Source organism: Peromyscus leucopus, chromosome 9 (assembly GCF_004664715.2).
Source record: "Peromyscus leucopus breed LL Stock chromosome 9, UCI_PerLeu_2.1, whole genome shotgun sequence".
In the NCBI taxonomy this organism is placed as follows: Eukaryota; Metazoa; Chordata; class Mammalia; order Rodentia; family Cricetidae; genus Peromyscus; species Peromyscus leucopus.
The window spans coordinates 63,980,127-63,998,617 of record NC_051070.1 but is presented as its reverse complement, the minus strand read 5'-3'; the positions used below and the strand labels follow the sequence as shown (position 1 = coordinate 63,998,617).

General features: G+C 47.9%; 1 protein-coding gene across 5 annotated transcripts in view; it reads left to right on the top strand.

The window, feature by feature from the left end:
* The window catches only part of Cab39l (calcium binding protein 39 like), a 120,501-nt gene extending 110,988 nt beyond the window's left edge, over positions 1-9,513 (top strand). For all 5 annotated transcript variants that reach the window (XM_028870379.1, XM_037208496.1, XM_037208495.1 and 2 more), the window contains one exon: positions 7,532-9,513. In XM_028870379.1, coding sequence (XP_028726212.1) covers positions 7,532-7,711 — 180 coding nt within the window. In that variant the 3' untranslated portion in view covers positions 7,712-9,513. The remainder of the gene's footprint in view (positions 1-7,531) is intronic.
* Positions 9,514-18,491: the final 8,978 nt, after the last annotated feature.

The following is an 18,491-nucleotide window of genomic DNA, read 5'->3' as shown; positions in this document are numbered from 1 at the left end:
CGTAGCTGAGTTCAGGGACTCCTGTGCGACTCCATTCCTGGAAGTCTGCAGCTGTGACATGGGAAATTCTGGGGTGAAAGTCAGGAGAAGCAGTCTGGGTTCTTCACTGGTGCCAGCAGCAGGCATGGTTTGTCCATCTGGTAAGTTGCTGGGCGCTGAGGCTTGCGTCTTTGTGTCCTCCCTGCCCCAGAAAAGAACTTGAGCTGCTGTTAGCTGACCTCTCCCCTTTCTTTCCGTTTCTGATTCCCCCAGTGACAATGAGCCATGTTGTCACTTCCCACCAAACCATGGGAGCTCACTCCTAGAGCCACTGGAACTCAAACATGGCCAGTGCCAGGACCAATTCTGCATACACCATGGTGCACTGAGGTCCCAGTTACTGCCAATGGACACTTGCATGAAAACTCCGGGTGCAAAAGCTAACCGGACAGTCTAGCTGAAAGTTAAGTAGTGCAGTGCCCCTCGACAGGAGCAGCTTTCCTACCAGTTGCTTTGGAAGGAGTGCAGAAGCCCAGGTCAGCTGCTGGAGAACCGCCCTTGAATGACTCGCTTTCCTTGAGGACGGCTCTCAAGCCGAACACCCGCTCTGCTGGCAGCGGCCCCAAGGACATCCCTGGACTAAGTGACCTTGGGAACTGACGACGGTCTACCAACACCCCATGTTGTAACAGTGTGTGAAAATGTGTGCTTTTGGGTTCAAAGACTGGGACAGGACAGTCGCCTGAGTCCAGCTGTTTGCTGCCACCCTAGGCAACTAGGGAGACTGTCTCAAAACACACACTGTTTATAGTAACTGCTGACTTAATGTTTCATGACATGCTCTTAAGCGGTGAGTGCTCAACCTCACGGTGCCCTCATTTGGTGTTACTTGACTCCTTGTAGGCATTTAACAAAGAGGCAGAACAGGGAAAAGTCAGTCAAGACGCCTCTTCTTCCTGTTGTAAAAACATTCTGCCCCTAAGAAAGTCATAAAAGGTTTCTGTGGGGTGTGTGTGTGAGAAAGAGACAGAGAGGCAGAGACAGAGAGATAGAGAGATTGATTTTAAGAGAGACAAAAAACAAAGTTGGGTGGAGAGGATCTGGGAGGAATTGGGCAGAGGAAAAACAAGTTCAAAAATATATGTTATAATTTTTTTCAATAAAAAAAAATTCATATGGTGGAACTAGAAGGTATAGCTTAGTGGTAGTGTTCTTGCTTGGTATTGTGGAAGTCATCAGCACTTTCCAAAAAGGAAATAGAAAAGAAAAATAAGCTATATGTAGTACCTATGATACTATTCAGAATAAGAAAATAATCATTTTTCTCTTACTGGAAATTGAGCCTCATGCATGCTTAGCTATTACTCTACAACCTAAATAGACCCCCAGCCCTAGAAAATTTTAAGTTGCTTTCAGTATAATTTTGGAATGCATACATAATCTCCTTCATTATTTCCACAGTTGTGTGATATCTCCAAGACGTATCAGAATCCCTAGGCAAGGGCAGGGCCAGCATCCCACCCTGTGTTGGTCAGTGTTTTCCCTAGAACAAGTCCTTGTCCCTCACCCCCCTAAAGTTAGGCAGGTAGAGGACCCTCATTTTGTGGCTGAGGAAGCTGTTTCTGTAGGAGATTCAAGGGCGAATTTTGTAGCGTGCACTCTGCCCCTGAACCCCATCTCCTCCTAGGTGTGGGGCTTTAGTGTGACGTTAGGTGTTTAGGGAAACAACTGTGTGGTATTGGTAACACTTTAAGAAAAGAGATAATAATAATGTAGTAAGCAATTACTGTGTGTGGGTGACTGTGCCAAATGTATACAAGCAGGAATTGCACCTTTTAATCCTTCTCAAAACTCAGTAACGTTTTGACAATAAGAGTGTGGGGAACTAAGCACGGCACAGTAGGAATAGGTCATGAGAACACCGTGCTGAGTTACGGGATGCCATTGATATGGAACGTCTGTCTATAGGAGGTGGATGGGGAGGCACAGTAGATGTGACTGCTGATGGGTGTAGGGCTTCTTAGGGGTGACAAAAATATCTCAAAGTCGAGTGTGTTGACACAGTTCTGTGAACATACTAGAAATCATTAGAATATATATATATTAATATATTAAACGAGCGGACTACATAACATGTGAATTATGTCTCAATATGATTGCTTCTAAAAACTTTAAAACCTGAATGGCATCCAAGTCATCAGAAAGCTTCATATCCATTCAACAGACTTGCAAGGCTTGATTTGTGTAAGTCAAATTAATGTATTCTGTATCTGTAAGTAAGTTCCTAGAGACATCCAAGGACAGTATGAAGAATGCGGGGGGCGGGGGGGGGGGCCCTCCAGGAGAAAGGTCAAAGGCACTCCTGGTCCCTTGACCTGCTATTTACTTTTGAAGCTGTTTGGCAGATGAGAGGTGATCTGGCCATCCCCTTCCCTCTCCTTGGGCTTGTCTGTGGGTAGAAGCAAGCAAGCGCATGACCTGCCTGCATGCAGCATGTCACTGGCACGGCACCAGTGCTCTTAGCCTCACCTAGAGAGCACAGCACGCAGGCTCCCCCCACTCCCACCCCCGCCCCGGACCTGTAGTGATGAGAGGGTACAGCGTGTATAAACCAGCTCGCCAGTATCCTGGCTGTCGTTCAAGTGGAGACCAGCTCCCCATATACAAGGAGTCTGTGTTAAAGGACTATAATGGCCGCTCCTCCAGCTGACCAGGAAGATCATTCTGCCTGGGCTATAGAGTGGTTTCAGGAGCAGCCTGACCAACATAGTCCCGAAAAGTAGAAGAGGGCTGGCATGTATGTGGCTCGGTGGTAGAGGGTTTGACCGTAATGTGTGAGGCCCTAGATTCAACCCCTGGTACCACAAAAATAAAATAACAACAAAAATGCTGAATGAAAGAACAGAATACAGACCAGTGTGTAAAAAATGCAAACTCAATTTCCTTTAGGATGGAAGGCCGCATAAGCTATTATTCCCAGTGAATATGTCTGAGTGGAGGGGTTCAGAGGATTGAGTGAGTGTCTGTGGTGGTACTGGGTTGGAGCCCAGGGCCTTACAAGTTCCCGCCACTGAACTGAATTCCAGCCCTGTACCTGCTTTACTTTCTTCTCACTTTGTTCCCTGGTTCCTCACCTGTGTCAGTGAAAGAGCAATGAGAGAACAGTGTCTGTTGTAAGCACTCTGGGTATCTGAAGAGGAACCTCAATTTCCAGCGTGCTGGCCTCTGCCACCCCCACTTCCTGCCTTGGTGTTCAGGGAACTTAGTCAGCCATGGCATGGGCACCTCCCTTGTAGAGCTTGGCTAGTCATTGTTAACAGAAGCAAGCTAGCTGTCTCTAAGACTACCAGTTATTGGGGTGTGTGTGTGTGTGTGTGTGTGTGTGTGTGTGTGTGTGTGTAAGTGTAAGAATACTTCATCTTTACTTCTGTGGAATGGACTTGTACATGGGCAACTCCATGTCACATATACAAAGAGTTCTGGCAGACCAAGAAGCTGAGGCAAACCTTCCTATGCCTCCTCAGCTCAAATCCTTCCTGGTAAAAAGAATCGGGATGAGATCAGTGAAGGAGTATGCAAGATTTAATTTTCATAAGAAGCATTCGAATCTAAAATGGAAAACAAAATACTTTGTTTCCTGATTTAAACACTTTTGACTGTGGCTACTGCCTTTTTCTGTGTGCTTGGAAACGCCATCAATTACATTTCTGAGACCTGTCATGTAAACTGAGGGATGCAGGCAAGAAGGCAGCAATTCAAAAAGTAGCAGACAGTTTTCGTGTGTTTACATTTGTTTAGAGGTACTTTGAAAACCACATGGTTTTTTAAGGAAGGAGTGACAGCAGCTGTTCTGTACACATCAGTCAGCAGCGAGCTTCCACCCTGGGGTCTCCTACACGTCAGCTCCGGGTCCTGCCCCACCCACCCACCAAGGCCTCAGACGGTCAGTGGCAATAGAGTCTAGTAAACAGCTGCCTTCTGAGCAGAGGGCTAGGCAGCCAGAACCCAGACGAAGGGAAATGTTAAAGCTTGCAGACCACCTGACCAGTTTTGCTGGGTTTGGGTACCGGGTGTGGGCCCTAGAGTTCATCCAGCATGCCTGCCCGCAAGCTCCAGCAGGCTTCTAGAAGAAGCTTGGTTTGCCCAGTGCACCTAGTCTCTCATTCATTTTTAAGCAGTGCTTCTGTGAGTTATTTATGTAGTTACCACAAAATGCCAGGCAATTTGTAGTTTGAACTTTAGCAGCTCTCTCATAAACAAATGTCAACCAGAAAAGGCCAGAGCATGGTTGGCGATTCCTCCCATACTCATGGGTATTCCGTGAACAGCAGGCGTTTGTGTAACAGTGTAAACAAGCCTGGAATACCTTTCTGCTAAGTAACAATTAGTTTATTGTAGCAAAAGCCATGTCTATAAAAATTCACATGTTGACCATTTTAAAAGCAGAGCTCCGTGTTTAGAGTTGTCACCCCCACAGGTCATGTCAGAACATTCCAGCACCCCAGAAAGAAACCTTGTGCACTAGGCAGCCTCTCCATTCCTTTCTCTGCTACACCTGGAAGCCAGCAGTCTGCTTTTTACTCTGGATCTGCCTGTTGTGACAGTTTATGTAAATGGAGTCAAACCCGTGTTGTGTCTCATTCAGCACATTGTTCCTTGTGATGTCCATGACAGACTCTATGGCTTGGACGTCCATTCCCTGGTTGGTGAGTACTCAGGCTGCTAACACTTGGGGCCGGTGACTGCTCCTGCTGTCAGCGCTGGAGCACAGGTGTTTATTTGAACAATCCTTTTCCCTGTATGGGGAGAGCATTTTTTGGTCACGTGGTCACATGCTGCTTAGCTGACTGAGTAGGTGCCAGACTTTTCCACGGTGCTACCCCGGTGAGCATCCCAGCTTTCCGTGTCTCTGTGCTCAGCGCACATCCTGTTTTTTGTTTGAGTGCCTACGCCAGGGGTGTGAACGACATCCCGCTGCAGTGCGACCTGCACTGCCCTAAGCCTCTGTTGGCGGGATTACTGCTCATTGCTTTACTCCTCTTTGGAGAATGCTCCACTCAAGTCCTTTGCCTTGTGAATGGATTATGCCTTGTTGTTGAGTTGTAAGAGTTCTTTATATAGTGTAGATGTGATATCAGTAAGATCTGTGACTTGCAGATACTTTCTCCCACCCTCCTAACAGTCCTTTATACAGAAGCGTTAACTGTTAGTGTAGCTCATCTCATGGGCAAGGTCGTGAATGTGTCCTCTGTAGTTTTCTCCAAATGTCTTAGTAGCTCTTATAATCTGAAAAGTATTTAATTTTGTCAAATTCTGGAATAATTGAGATGACCATGTGGTTTTCCTGCATTCACTCAATGTGACATCAGCTTCCTAGGGCCATGGTAGAGTACCACAGAGGACTCTGAAGAACAGAAGTCTATCCTCCCCAAGTTCTGCAGACCATAAGTCCAAGGCTAAGGTGCCAATAGAGTTGGTTCTTTTAGAAGGCTCCAAGGAGAATCTTTCTGTCCTCTCTCCTAGCTTCTGGTGATTGCCAGCAGCCTTTCCTTGTAGACACATCACTGCATCCCCTGTCTTCATGTGACACATTCCTCTCTGCATGCCCACATACCTCTATATCTTAAGTTCCTTCTTACCAGTCATTAGATTTAACCCAGTATGACCTCATCTTAGCCTCATGAATTTGTCAAGTCCATGTTTCCTTAGAAAATGAACCTTTGAGCTGTAAATGCATCTGTAAGGGGACACAATCCATTGGGTGTTCACTGTCTGTATGACACTGTTAATTACTTTTTCATTCATAAGGGATATTGATTGCCCTTTGAGAGCTCTCTCGTTGTTTCATCTAGCTTTTGTATCAGAGTATTGCTGGCCTCATAGAATTGGCTGGGAACGCTCTTCCTTCTTTGAGGAATTTGAGAAGCACTGAGTTCATTTTTTTTTTTTTAATGTTAGGTAGAAATTTACCAATGAAAGTGAGCTGGCCTGGGCTTTTCTTTGTTGGTAGTGTTGGTTACTGACTTGATCTCATGTAATAGGTTTGCTGAAATTTCTATTTGAGGAATGTAAACATTTTTTCTTAGTTATCTGTGGTGGTTAATATTGGCTGTCCACTTCACAGGACCTGAATGACTGAAGGGACAAGGTTATGGCACATCTGTGAGGGACTACCTGCATTAGTTTGAGGTGGGAAGACTCACCCTAAATGTAGGCTGGAGTCAGGGACTGGGTGAGCAGGAGAGAAGGAGCAGAGTGCTGGCCTTTGGCTCTCCCCCGACTGTGGGTGTGGCAGCCTCCACGCACTGAGACCAGGAACCAGTGCTTTCTCTGATTGGACCGCAACTCACAGCTAGGTTTCAGTCAAGTTGCTAGCAATGCTCCGCTTTAAGTTTAGCCTTTCAGGGCTGGAGAGATGGCTCAGAGGTTAAGAGCACTGACTGCTCTTCCAGAGGTCCTGAGTTCAATTCCCAGAAACCACATGGTGGCTCACAACCATCTGTAATGGGATCTGGTGCCCTCTTCTGGCCTGTAGTCATACGTGCTGTATACATAATAAAAAAAAAAAAAAAAAAGTTTAGCCTTTCAGAATCCAGCTCTTTTTTTTTTTTTTCTAGATTTATTTATTTATTATGTATACAGAGGAGGGCGCCAGATCTCATTACAGATGGTTGTGAGCCACCATGTGGTTGCTGGGAATTGAACTCAGGACCTCTGGAAGAGCAGTTGGTGCTCTCTCCAGCCCTTTTTTTTTTTTTTTTTTTTTGGAGACAGGGTCTCTCTGTGTAGTTTTGGTGCCTGTCCTGGATCTCACTCTGTAGATCAGGCTGGCCTCGAACTCACAGAGATCTATCTGGCTCTGCCTCCCGGACACTGGGATCAAAGGCGAGCGCCGCCGCCACCCGGCTTCCAGAATCCAGCTCTTACCTAGCCAGAGGCTTGTCAAGGTGGTTGTCTCAAGAGCCAGTTTCTGGTGTTAGTCATTCTCTGTCTGTGGTTTGCTCTCCTCCATCTCTGCTCCTTTGATTCGCTGCTTTTCCTAGTTCCTTAAAGTGTGAACCTAGCTTTCTTCTGAATGTAGGTCTTTAGAACCACGATTTGCCTGCCTGAGTGCTGTTTCTCATAGTTTCTTTTTCACTTGTCTCAAGGTGTTCACTAATCACCCTTGTGCTTTCTTTGTTCCAATGGCTAGGAGGAGCCTAAGATTCTATGTAAGCAGGAGGCCGAGGCCTGATCCTCACCACCTTATGGTTCGGGACCTGCTGGGTGGAAGTCTGGGGACCCTCTTCCTGGCCTACATGGGTCCCTGGCCTTCTTTGGGTGGAGTTACTGCAGGTATAGTGCTAGAGACCCCTCCACCATGAGCCGTAAGGACCCCAGGGACCATAGCATTCTCAGGGGAGCCTATGCCGCTTAGCCCCTGCTGAGGAAGCAGACGCCCCAAGACTGGTGATGGGGGAAATGAGCAACAAGGATTAATGGATCATGTTCCTGTCACTTGTATATGAATCCTCTCAGAAAGGCATTGCTCAAACGTTTCCCTCTGTTTTAGGTGTTTGTGGCCAGCCCTCACAAAACGCAGCCTATCGTGGAGATTCTGTTGAAAAATCAGCCCAAACTCATTGAATTTCTGAGCAGCTTCCAGAAAGAAAGGACAGATGATGAGCAGTTCGCTGATGAGAAGAACTACCTGATTAAACAGATTCGAGACTTGAAGAAAGCAGCCCCGTGAAGACAGGCCCTGCCCTGACAGCGTTTGTCTCCCTTGCCCAGAGTGGACAGTGCCGTTTCAACAGTCTCCATTCTTGGGAAGACTTTGGAGCTGCCTGTTCTCTCAATTGATTGTTCAAAGTAGATGGAATATAAACAGTTGAATGGAAAAAATCAACCTAGAATAATATATTCATTGTAATCAAGTCTGTGATTGCTTATGTGGAATCAGCCATTATATTAAACATTGATAAAAGCAAGTGTAACTCCAGAGCTGGACCTGGGTCACCCAGGCCACCAAGTAGAAGGAGCACAGGTGTCTCTTGGGACAGAACGGGTAGGGAACCCTATCTGTATGTGTTCATTTAGACAGGCTTTTTCAGCCACTAGAGAGACAGGAGACGGCTACAGAGTGTGAGTGTGTGTGTGTGTGTGTGTGTGTGTGTGTGCGCGCGCGCGCGCGCCTGCTGCCTCCTGGCTGCAGTAGGTGGCTCCTGTCTTCCAGAGGAACAGTGCTCAGTTCTGCCCACTGTCCCTTCTGTGTCCCAAGCCTGATCCAGGGCCATGCCCATTCCAGCTGTAGATGGCTAGCCTGGCAGCAGCTGAGGACCAGGTGAGATCAACAAAGGCCACAGAGGCAGAGAACACCCATAGGGTGTGACTTTTCAGAGGAGAACTGCCAACAGGTGGCTGTGGAGTCACCGCTGTTCTGTGTGCCCATCGGGAGGGTCAGTGAGGGTAGGGATATTTCATTAGTGTCTGTCGTCGCGGGAAGAATGCTTGTGGTGACTGTTTGGAGAGGTGGGGTCACAGTGAGTATGAGCCATGGAGCTAGAGGGAGAAGTGATTCATGCATAAAAAGTTCTCAAACGACCAAAGCTGCTCGCTCTCTTGTCCGGTTTGTTCTGTGTAAACTGTCATTCTGTAACTGCCCATCAGTGTCTTCAGTGAGAAGCTAAAAAGTCTAAAAATGTTGCTCCCGGATACCCTCTTGTGTGCTAAAATAACTTAGGTGTTCATTTGTGTCCCATTAATGGGCACGGAAAGAAGAATTAATTGTTTAAGTCCATGATTTGATTTCAGACCTCAGACCTCGAAATGGAATTTTAAAGCGTTATTTCCTAGGCAGTGGCACTGCGATTGCTTATCTGCTCTTCACATCCTGAAGCCCATGGCCTTGACTGCTGTCCTCCTTGTCTTTGGCCGCATAAGTCTCCAGCCCGAGACAGGAAGGGAGGTGTGATCTCCAGTATAAGTGTCTCCGGTGGGTTTTCCACCCAGAGACTCCCCAGGCAGGGCACTTTGCCTCTTGACTGGGGTTCAGGTGTATTGGCTTCGTGTAGCCCCTGGTGACCTGCGTTCGTCAGTCACGGGAGTCAGATTATTTTTATAATATTCCCTCATAGTACAGAGTGCCTTAGAATTTGACCTTTCTGGATTTGCTTATTTGATTAAAAGAGATGAGAAAAACTTCTTAAATGTGTTTCTGTAGCATCCTGGGACACAGACACGGCCATGTTCTAATTTTATTTCAGTTAGAAACATTTCTTCTCTCTGGATTTGCATTGGCTCTTTGCCAGCATGCCTTTTGTCATGGCTGTGTACCTGCCCAGCAGAAAACTGTAGAGCCTGAGATGCAGTCAGTGAGGCAGCTCGGGTGTTGGCGTGAGTGTGTAAGCTATTCACTAAGACGGGGCACTGGAGCTCACCATCATCGTGTGCATTCACAGAGGTCACCGTTCATACTGGGGCACTTGAGTTTGGGAAAGGTCACAGTAAGTGAGAAGCACGATTGAAAGACTGAATAAAGAGCACCACACACTCTGTTGGTCTCGGTCCTCTCACTTTATTCATGCAGTTGGGTTCTTGTCCTGGCTCCAAACCGGAAAGGCCCCAGACCAGGAGACCCCGAAGGCCACACTGAGACCCCAGTAGTGCGCTGCAACACAACTGAGACCCTCATCTACATCCCGTGACCAGGCACCAGCCAGCAGGTACCAAGTCTCCCTGTGGCTGCCTCCTCACTTAGGAACCATTCCCATTTACAGACTGGAGGTCGTAAGAATGTTCCAGACCTAGGGTGGGACACACACACACACCCAGAGTGACCTGAGGCCCCATTTCTGCCCTTTTCTATCTGTCATCAGGGCTGTGACCTGAGAAAGGTCGTGGTGTTGGGAGCTCTGTGCTGTTCTCATGTGGTGTTCTCCTCCTGAGACCTGGGAGGTTCTCAGTGTCGGGGTCCTGGAAAGTAGCCAGTGGAGATTGAGATCACAATGTTCTTGGATGAGGCTCTTGGCTAAAGCCAGGCATCTGCCCAAAGTTAGGACTGTTCTTGGAGAAAAGGCTGGGAAGCAGCATACGCCCCTTGTAAATGTTCCTGACTCAAAGCCTCAGCCATTGCTCACCCTGTGGTGCCTCTGGGGAATGACGTGAGCATCTCGAAGTCTCCATCACTAGCCATGCTGGCTGTTGTGAGCCTTTTGCAGCAGACCCAGCTGCCGTGGCCACAGTGGCACCTGAAAAGCACCCAAGTCCCTGAAGTGACTACAGTGTGAAGGGAACAGAGTTCAAAATGACCACAATTGTTTTCTTTAGTGTGTATTCACTGTCCAAATAATGGGTTTAATTACGACATCCTCACGCATGTATTATATTTGTGACCCTCACCTTCACCCCCTCTTCCTCCTGCTGGTCGCCTTCCTCTTCCCTAATACTCTCCACCATGAACTGTTTCGAGTATGAAAAGACAAGTTGCTTTACTTGCAGAGATCACTCTAGTTTATTGTATTAGAGGCTGTTAGTTATTATGGGGCGCTGTGTTATTCATTAAGCGGCACTGTTTACCAAGAGAAAAGCCGCAAGGCACAACAAAACCCACTGTAAGAGTTTATTAGGAGAAGGAACAGAGGGGAGTGCTTAGGTCTATGGAAATGGTCCTGCAAGGAGAGAGGGGGAGGGGTCTATGACCCGCTTTTTATGGCTTCCCCCGCACATGCGCATAGATTACATGATCACTCCGCAAATTACGTGACCACGCAGTGCACGGATTACACAGGATGTAAGACCCCTGGATGACTAAGCATCTTGCCAGCGCATGCTTGGCCATGGGGAATGGCTAGTAATTCCAACAGAGGCAATTAGCATTTTAAGCGTTTTGTTTCTTTTTCTGCTTGCTTGCATGTGTGTTGTGAATAGCCACCATCTTCTCACTGGCATTCCTTCAGGAAGGGTTTGGATATTGAGAGCTCACCACTGGATAAAGGTCTGAAGCATTCGAGACTTGGGAAGGCTGGTTTGCCTGAGGTGACTGAAGAGGCTGAAGGTGGATATGTACCGGAGTGTGATTTAGTTTTGAAGGATGGAGAATGTCAGTGTGTGGCTGCCAGGATGAAAGCATAGCAGAGTTAATGCCTGCCTATGCTGGGCCATGCAGACATAGCCACACCTCCCATGACAGGGAACATGTAGCCTCAGAGAGAGTGATGCCCTGCTCCTGGTCAAGCAACTAGCAGTAGCACCAGGATCAGGGCCAGTTCTGACCCCAAAGTCTGAATCTTGGAAGACAAAATGTCTCCACTAGGCCATGCTTCAGCCTCCCCTCCCAGGCAGGCCCTTCCCCCATGGCCCATAAAGAGAAACCCAGATCCAGCCCTACCAGACAACTGCTAATATCCATGTATCTGGAACCCTCTCAGGCCTGCTTGTTAGAATTCCTAGCCACTCCCCCAGCTACATGACCTCACATGCGCTGTCCAGTAGCCAGGCAAGATGCTTAGTCATCCGAGGGCCTTATGTCCTATGCCTCGAAGCATGCACTGCATATAGTGTGGTCACATAATCTATGTGCATGTGTGTGTGGGTCCTATAAAAGCAGATTCCTCCAATTTCCCCTCCTTTCTTCCTGCACAGTCATTCCGTAGGCCTATGCACACCCCTTCTGTTCCCTTAATAAACTCTCATAGTGGTTTTTGTTGTACCTTGTGGCTTTTCTCAAACGGTAAACAGCGCCGCTTAATGAATAACATTGTGCTACTTAATAAAGAACACTGCTCACATGCAACATTGTCATGCTCGTCATGTGGGCCACAGCTCATCATCCAAAGGCTTGGTAACCCCATCACTACACAAAATGGGTTAACATTTAGAAAAGTGGCATCCATAGGCCATGTCTGTACTTACACCCTTAACTAAGCCAGAGGCTGAAGCAGGAGGATCATTTGAGCTCATGAACTCTAGACCGGCCTAGGTAGTAAGACCTGTCTCAAAAGGGGAGTGTGGAAGCAGGAGGTATAACTGAGTTGGTAGTATGTTTACCTAGCAAGCCTGAAACCACAGGCATGCTGGCACTCAGGAGATGGAGGCAGAAGAATCAAAGTCATTCTCAACTACATAGCAAGTTCAAGACCAGCCTGGGATGCACGAGACCCTATCAATCAAGCAAACAAAAACAGTGACAAAAAAAACAAAGTACCATCATGCCTAAGCAGTTGACCACAGACCAGAGTCTCACTGTGTGCCCAGCATACCCTCTTGACCCAGGACCCAGAGGTTGGGCAAAGCCCTGGCTGTAGGCTGTTGTCTCTGTGAAGGAAGAAAGCCTCTGCCCTTTCTGCAGGCACAGAGTGTGACATTCACATGGCCATGCCCTGCCCTGCCTGGATGAATGAGCCTCTGTATTGCCTGGGGTGTGGGAGGAAAAATAAGGGCACACCCACAGCTGGCTGGCCTGCTCCTGGCAGCTCCAGCTGTGACCTTCACCTTGACTGAGGCATGGCAACTTTACCCAGCTGTCCGTTTGCTGTGCCCATCTGAATCCAGGTGGAGCACGTGGCCAGCAGCCAGGGAATGTACAGCCAGGGCAAAGAAAGTGAACAGCACCCCTGAACCTCCACGTGGGAAAGGCTCCCACTCTGGCCCCAGCCCCGCAGGCCAGATGCTGTCCCTTGCCTAGCGAGGCCCTAAGAAAGGGTCTCCTCTATGGGGGCCCTACCAACCTCAGAAGGCAAGTGTGCCAGTTTGCCATAAAACAAGACATCCTTGGGGTTCAGCTTGGAGGGGTGCCAGGGGCAGCAGTGAGGCTAGGTTTGCCCTCGAAACAGTGGCTAATCTGGGAAGAAAGACTGCAAGAGAACCAGAGCCCAGAGAAGCCTGTGTCGGGCTGTGAGCATCTCCACTTGTCCCTTCCCAGGTAGCCAAACAACCCAGGCCAGCTCCCAGGTTGCCTGCATCTCTCCAACTCAGAGGACATTCTTGGCACTCAGGTACATTTGCTTCTCTGTCCTGAAGTGGGTGGGTAAGAGGCTCAGTTGGAGCCACTCCTACCTGGGCACAAGGAGGTCACCTTTTGTCCTAAGGGGTTTGTTTGGCTATGGGGTCCTGTCCACACACCTGTGCTCAAAGGCAATCAATCAGTCCTACCCCTCCCTTCAGGCTGGTACTGAACACCTACCTCCTGCTCAGATTGCTCAAAATCTAGTGTAGAAGAAACTGCCCGCACGGAAGAAGGAAGGCTGCCTTGAAGGAAACAAAAAAAAAAGGACTGACATGTTCACAAGACAGCTGGCGTCACCTCTGCCTCTCCAAGTTCTTTGCATGTTTTCAGTGACTTCGGTTCTCTGAGTCTTCAACCCAGATGCTTTAGCTCAGTGGTTCTCAACCTTCCTAACGCTGCGACCCTTTAATACAGTTCCTTATCTTGTTGCTACTTCCTAACTGTAATTTTGCTACTGTTAGGAATCATTATATAAATATCTGCTATGTGGGATACCTGATATGTGGCCCACAGGTTGAGAATCGCTACCTTAGCTGATCCCTGGTTTCTCTCTGTCCTTGCAGAGACTGAATCTATAAGGCAATAGCTTTGCTCTGCCCTCTCAGCACCTCAGCTCATCCAGGCTCCCATAGTCCCCCACCCGACCTGCCTGGACCTCTAGGCTCCCCCTCCAGCCTTTCTCATGCTTACTATTGAACTTGTCAGAGTGCACATCTCCAGAAGTAGCTCCCCGCCACCCTCCCCTCCTCTGCCACCCTGCAGGCTCACCCTTAAAACTAACTCATTCCTTCCCTGCAATGCCTTTGCCGGCACATCCCTGCCCCTTGCTAAGTCTTCTGCGACCTATGAAGGGTTTACACTCCAAGTCATCTTAGAGCAGTCTTTTCATTCAGCCCGGGAGCACCAAATCCTAGTGGTAAAAGGGACCCAAATAGGACAGGACCTTTTCAAGTCGCAGGGCATACAAACACAATTCAAATTAGCTAAAGGGGAAAAAATGTATACGTGCATACATACATAGGCATGCACACACATATACACACACACCTGGGAGCTCCTAGGATCAGTTTCAAGTCTGGCTGAATCCAGAGACTCAAGCCCTTTGCCACAACCCTAAATATATGGTTGCACTCCTAGGCAAGATGTGTCCTATGACGAAAAGGGTGTTATTGACCGCCCAAGGCCAATACACAGTGGCACATCATTGAAAAGGAGACAGATCTCCTTCCAGCATCTATGAGGTTCCTCTGCTGATGAGGCTCTGATGACTGTGCCTACAATCATGCTTACCCCTAAACATTGTCCTTTGAAAACAGTCAAGGAGCAAGGGGCACTGTGGAGTTGGGGCAGCCTGGCTTTGTCTTTCCTTCCCTGGTGCTGGGATAAAGTGTTCTACTAGAGCAACTTTAGGAGAAAAGGGCTGGGGGGAGTGTTCTGTTTTGTTCTTGACAGGGGAGGGGAGAGGTCGCAGTTAAAGGGTATAGTCAGTCATGGTAGGGAAGACACCCGGCATCCAGAGGCAGGAAGTAGAGAGACACCAACACTGCGGCTCCGTTCACTTCCTCCAGGATCCCAGCCCAGGTTGCTAAACACAGGCCCAAACTATCATGACTAATAGGCAAATAAACAAATAGAAATACAGAGGATAAAGAAGTCTGATTTGTGGTTTGAGGCCAGCCTTGACTACATAGTGAGTTATAGGCTAACCCCAAACAACACACACACACACACACACACACACACACACACACACTCAAATAAATAATAAGTAAGTAAATAAATAAGCCAGGCTAACCTCAAACAACACAAACAAACAAACAAATAAATAAGCCAGAATACCAGAGACGCTAATTCATACTCACTAGAATGGCTAGAATCAAAATGGTTAGGTAACACAAAGATACAGAGAAATTGAAACTCATGCTATGGGTGAGGGTATGAAATCGTGGAAATCATTCTAGCAGTTCCCCATAAGTGAAGCACAGTGCTGATCATGCTGATCATATGACTCAGCAATTTCACTCCCAGATGCACACGCAAGAGAAATGAAAACATACAGAACTCACACAAGTAAATGTTTGTAGAGGTATTCTGATGAGAGCTGAAGGCTGGAAAGAGGGCGATATATTGATAAATGAACAAAATCTGCTGTAGCCACACAATGAAACTATGTAGTCACAGAAGTAAATGATGCTCTGATCCATTCCACACTGTGTGAGAGTCTCAAGAACACTGCACTAAGTGAAAGAAGTCAGACACAAAAGATCATTGTCTTTGCCCATTTCCTGATGCTGTAACAGAATATATGAGCTCCAGTCATGTGAAAGGAGCAGAAATGCTTCAGCTCATGGTTCTAGATCCTGGGAAGTTCAGTGTCAAGGTACCGACATCTGGTAAGGACCCTCCACTACATCAACACAGGATAACAGAGGTCAAACAACACACCATCACTGTGCATGAAGGCAGAGCCCATCACCTAAGCATCCACCTAAGCATCATATCTTCTAGATTTTTATCGTATAATACATTCCAATAGTGATTCTGCTCTCCCAGGTCCTCCCCTCCCTCCCAAAACCACATCTTTTCTTGCTCTCATTAGAAAACAGACAGACATCTAAACTGAAAGAAAGAAAAGGAAGGAAGAGAGAAAGGATAAAATAAGAACAAATCTGACCAGGATAAAACAAACAACGTGCTCCTTTTCCAGCTTTTGGAAGAACCATTCCAGTCACAGCAGCTAACACTAAATGATCTGTTCACATAGAAAGTCCAGCACAGAGGAGTCTGGAGACAGAAAGCTCCCTGACTGCCTGAGGCTTGAGGATGGAGTGTGAGACAGGGATGTGTGAGGAGACAGCTAAAGGTTGGAGTTTCTCATTAAGGTGACAGAAATGTTTGAACTAATTATGGTAGTGCTTGCACATTCATAGGTTTTTCTACCCCCCATAATAGGTTTCTCCACCATCAAAGTAAGCCAGATCCAGTCGAATTGAAAAGGCGTAACGACAGGTTTATTTGAGCAAAGCAACTCCTGGGTGAGTTCTCCAGTCCCAGAGACAGATGCTGGAGAAGCCACACCCCTCAAACTAAAGCAGGGAGACTTTATAGGTTGTAGGTGAGGGATGATGACCTGTTCTCCACAAACTTGGGTTTGTGCCCAAGTATGGTCAAAAGCTGAGCATTTTAGGTGGGGACTTGGGCAACTGGAAACTTTAGGGGAGGAGGAAGCTGTGATAACCACCAAGAATGAGAAACTGGACTTTTGGGCACCTTTCCTTTGTTTGGAGGTTCTCTGAGCAGGTGGGGTTTGGAGAGAGACAGGAATGGGGCTTTTCGGATCATGCAGGGGTGAGCTGGAGGTCCCAACTGAACACAGATATCTGCAAATGAACACACTAAAACCATTGAATTATTAGTTGGAATGGGTGTGTGACATCGTAATAAAGCTGTTTAAAATGTTAACACAGACTTGAAATGCTTTTTGTCTACAGAGCAGGCCACTGAACCCAGGGCCGAGCACAGGCTAGACAAGTGTGTAGCACGAATTCTAATTGGTCTTAATACTAAAAACCTGGAGCCAGATATCAGGGACCCCTTTCCTCCTCCCAAGCGCTGGGGTTAAAGGTGTGAGCCACCACTGTCTGGCCTCTGGTGGCTAGCTCCGCACTCTGATCTCCAGGCGAGCTTCATTTGTGAGAGCACAAACAAAGTATCACCACACAAGTGCTCTATCCCTGAGCCGAATCCATTGCTTTGTGACCCATTTTATCTCTTGAGTGTTTGCTGTGTTATTTAATACTATTTAACATGCGTCTTCATGCTACGTATTATTCCGCGCACCCGGGCTAGACAACCCCAGCTGATTCTGGTGTACCTTTAGGTAAATGTGAGTATCAGCCTAATGAAAGTGTTTGTGCCCACCCACGATTCTCTCCTTGGGAGCAATCCCAGCACGTGAAAGGTCACGCATGCTAGTCGCTCATGCCATCCTAGCGGCACTAGGGGAAGTACTTTGTCCCCACATTAGTCCCTGGCTTCTCCACCCTCTAGGGGACTCTGATCCTCTTCTTGGCTCCTCTCTAGAAAGCCTTCCTGCACAGATGTGTTCCAGACCACAACTTCTTCAGCTCTCACCTCCAGACTCTCAGACTGTGCTTTTGTTATGCTTGCCGATCATCCTAAACGCTCGATTTAAACCAGTGGGCCCATCCCCCCCCCCCCCTGTGCAGTCAGCTTTCCCTCACTGTGACAAAATCCCTGAGAAAACCAACTAAAAGAGAAAGAACTAGTTTGGCCCCATGTGTCTGGCCCCATGCTTCTAGGTGTGTGGTGAGACAGAAACATGATCAAAAGGACACACAGGGAAGAAAAATGCCTCCCTCCTGGTAGCAGGAAGCAGAGGAGGCTATGAAGAGGCTGGGACCATAAATCCTTCCAGGGCATGCCTTAGTGACCTACTTCCTTCATTAGATCCTACCTCCTACAGTTTCTATCATCAATGTACCCATTGATGAGATCAGCACCCTCATGATCCAGTCACTTCCCAGAAGTCCCACCTAACACTGCTGGCCTGACAGAGACATTTCCTATGCAAACTACCAAACCTCCCAACTTCTGTTATCTGTCCTGCCACTTCATCCCATGTCACACACACCGATTCTGTGTCTAAGCCCTGGTTGTCTCGGTTGCAATGGGGCACCCACGCGAAACGACCCCATTAGCCTCTGCTCTTCACTAAGCTCCCTGCAACCCACATAAAAAACCCTTCCCTCCTTCAGCTTGCCAACCCCAAACCCTGCTTCTGTCCCTCAACACTAGTTAAGTGAGCGCGCGCGCTGTTCTCTCTTCTCAGTCGGAGGAGCCCCACAAGCCACGCTCGCTGCCCTCCCACCTCCCCTGAGATCCTTTTCCCAGGCCTTCAGAGCTTCAGTGATGCCCGATGCAGCAGGTCCCATTCTGCAGCGGGCCATGTCCTGTGCTCATCAGGGCCCCTTTCCAGCTACATGGAAAGAGCCTTTCTTTTCTGACAGTCTCATGGATGCCACAGCTGGCCTCAGACTCCCTGTGTGGCTTGGTACAAGCATGAACTTCTGACCCTCTCTCCTTGCCCCCTGCGAAGATTGCAGTACTGGCCGTCCTGAGGCTTGAACCTGGGGCCTCGTGCATGCTAGGGAGGTACTCTGCGAACTCAGCCGCATCCCAACCCACAGGCAGCCTCTTGTCTCAGCTCTACCTTCTCTTAGCTCTCACGGGCCTCCTACTCTTTGAACCTATGCTGGAGTCCAGCTCCAGTGGGGGTCAGGCCCCAAAGAGGAGGTGTGGAGTCTGGAAAGAGGAGGAGGACACTGACATGATCTGAGCGTGAATCAGGCTGGCTGCCCCTCTATTGAAAAAAAGGCCACACACCTTTTATGCTCAATAGTTTAGTCACAGACAAGATTGAAAGCGGGTTCAATGATTCAAGGATGAAAGCAGCCATTAACTTTATTACAGCATTTTTCCTGAGACAAAAGCTAAGTTCAGCAAG